At 61.5% G+C, this 1,794-nt stretch overlaps 1 protein-coding gene across 1 annotated transcript in view; it reads right to left on the reverse strand.

The window, feature by feature from the left end:
* Window positions 1-1,793, reverse strand: part of LOC104836826 (chromosome unknown open reading frame, human C4orf22) — a 228,034-nt gene extending 226,241 nt beyond the window's left edge. The window contains exon 1 of the mRNA XM_010575580.1: window positions 1,698-1,793. Coding sequence (XP_010573882.1) covers window positions 1,698-1,793 — 96 coding nt within the window. The remainder of the gene's footprint in view (window positions 1-1,697) is intronic.
* Between the last annotated feature and the right edge of the window lies 1 nt (window position 1,794).

The following is a 1,794-nucleotide window of genomic DNA, read 5'->3' on the forward strand; positions in this document are numbered from 1 at the left end:
GGCCGTTTTCCCACAGCCCGCCGAGTCGCACCTCCGCTCCCAGCCGCGGCTGCCGGTGCCCGGGGGTTGGTGCTCCCGGCGGCGGCGGGACACGGGCAGGGCGGCGCTAGCGGGAGCCGGCGGGGCTCAGCGAGCGGAGAACGTCAGCCAGGAGCGGGGAGGCGGTCTGCGTAACGCCTGCCTGACACCGGCTGTGCTGGGCAGCCAGGAGGGAGCTGCAGACACCGGCGGGCTCTGCCTCGCTCAAGTCTAAGAGGAACGGAGAAGCACGGCCACGATGCGGGAGCTGCGAGCGCCAGCTCACCGGCGGGGCTGGAGGTGCTCGGGGGGGGTTCTGTGCCACCACGGCCATCCCAGGCAGCGGCAAGCAAATCTCAGCAGCTGAAGCCCGGCAGTTTCTCGGCCCTCTTCCTCCGCCTGCACCGCCCCTAGGCCCCAGGAGAGGACGTGTCCTCTCCTCTTTCGTACCTCCAGCTGGAAACGCATTCCCGAGTTTAAACTAACATCCCCGCGGGAGAGTAACACCAACCAGCTGAGCGCTGGGGCGGGAGGCGGCCGAGCTGGGGGTGAGCTATTTTCTCCAGCCCAAGACGCGGCACCTGATAAGCCCCGACAGGCAAAACACCCCAGGAAATACCCCCTGCCTCTCCCACCCCGGCCAGGTGCCCCCACCAGCTCTTCCCAGTCTGCAGGTGGGATGCCAGACTCGGTCCCCATTGCTTAAAGGCAACCGGGGATAGGCATCTGCTTTCCAAGGGAAAACCTGTAAGCAACGACAACCATTTTCCACACCACCTGCCTTCTAAGTGTGAGACAGAAAACGTTTTGCAACTTTCCCCAAAGTGTTTCGCACCGAGCAATGTGCGCTACCATTTTTAGAGGTCAAAATTTCAGCAGTTGGCACGCTCTGAATATCGCTGTGATGTAACCTGTCTGACGGGACACATCCCTTGGAATGATTCAGCCCAAACATCATGCTTCATAAGCACTGGACAAGATATTCTTGCAGTTTTAGTTATGCACCGGGCTTGAGGCTGCCTTTGCACATCAAAGCCAGCCCCACTGTCTTCATCTCATCTTACACCTCTAGACAGAGGGGGTGTTTGTTGCTACATTTTGTTTCTCTGGGTGGATATCAACAGCAAATGCTACAAAACAAACAGCTGCTCACATGAAAGGCTTTCTGCTCCAGACCTGCGCTTTGAAGCTTGCTTGTGAGCAGACCCCTGTTTCGGCTTCCCCACCGCACTTCTCAGGCCAACCAAGACACAACCACCACTGGCGTGCCCCTGCCCCTGCCTCACAGCCCCCCCGCTGCTGACGGACTTCAGCCTAGTTTGGGGGATTTGTCTGTACCACCTCCCCCCGTGGGGAAAGTTCACACGGGGAGCAGCAGGACAGTTCAAGCCCCAAGAACGTGGGTTTTCCTGATGAGACCCTTGCACCTAAGGGACCCCAAAAGCTTCACAAGCTAAAAACGCTCCTGACTCCCCTCACCAGCTCACTATTGACCTGTCACTGCGGCCACCCAGCCCTCTCCCACCGAGGCTGGTACCTCACAGAAAACAGGCCCGAGGCCCACAGAGGGGGCCTTCCCCACCGGGGTGGGGGCGGCCTAACCTACCCCGACCAGTCCTCACCAAGAGAGGCCGGGGCCTGGCCGGGACCCGTGGGGCCGCGTCCCGCTTCCCACTGACCTCCAGATAGCGCAGGTCCCGCGCCGTCACCTGCGACCCCAGGTACTCCTCGTAGGTGCGGAACGGCGGCGGCGGGGGGGGATCGGCCGCCGCCATG

Source organism: Haliaeetus leucocephalus, unplaced genomic scaffold (genome assembly GCF_000737465.1).
Source record: "Haliaeetus leucocephalus isolate CR32 unplaced genomic scaffold, Haliaeetus_leucocephalus-4.0 Scaffold484, whole genome shotgun sequence".
In the NCBI taxonomy this organism is placed as follows: Eukaryota; Metazoa; Chordata; class Aves; order Accipitriformes; family Accipitridae; genus Haliaeetus; species Haliaeetus leucocephalus.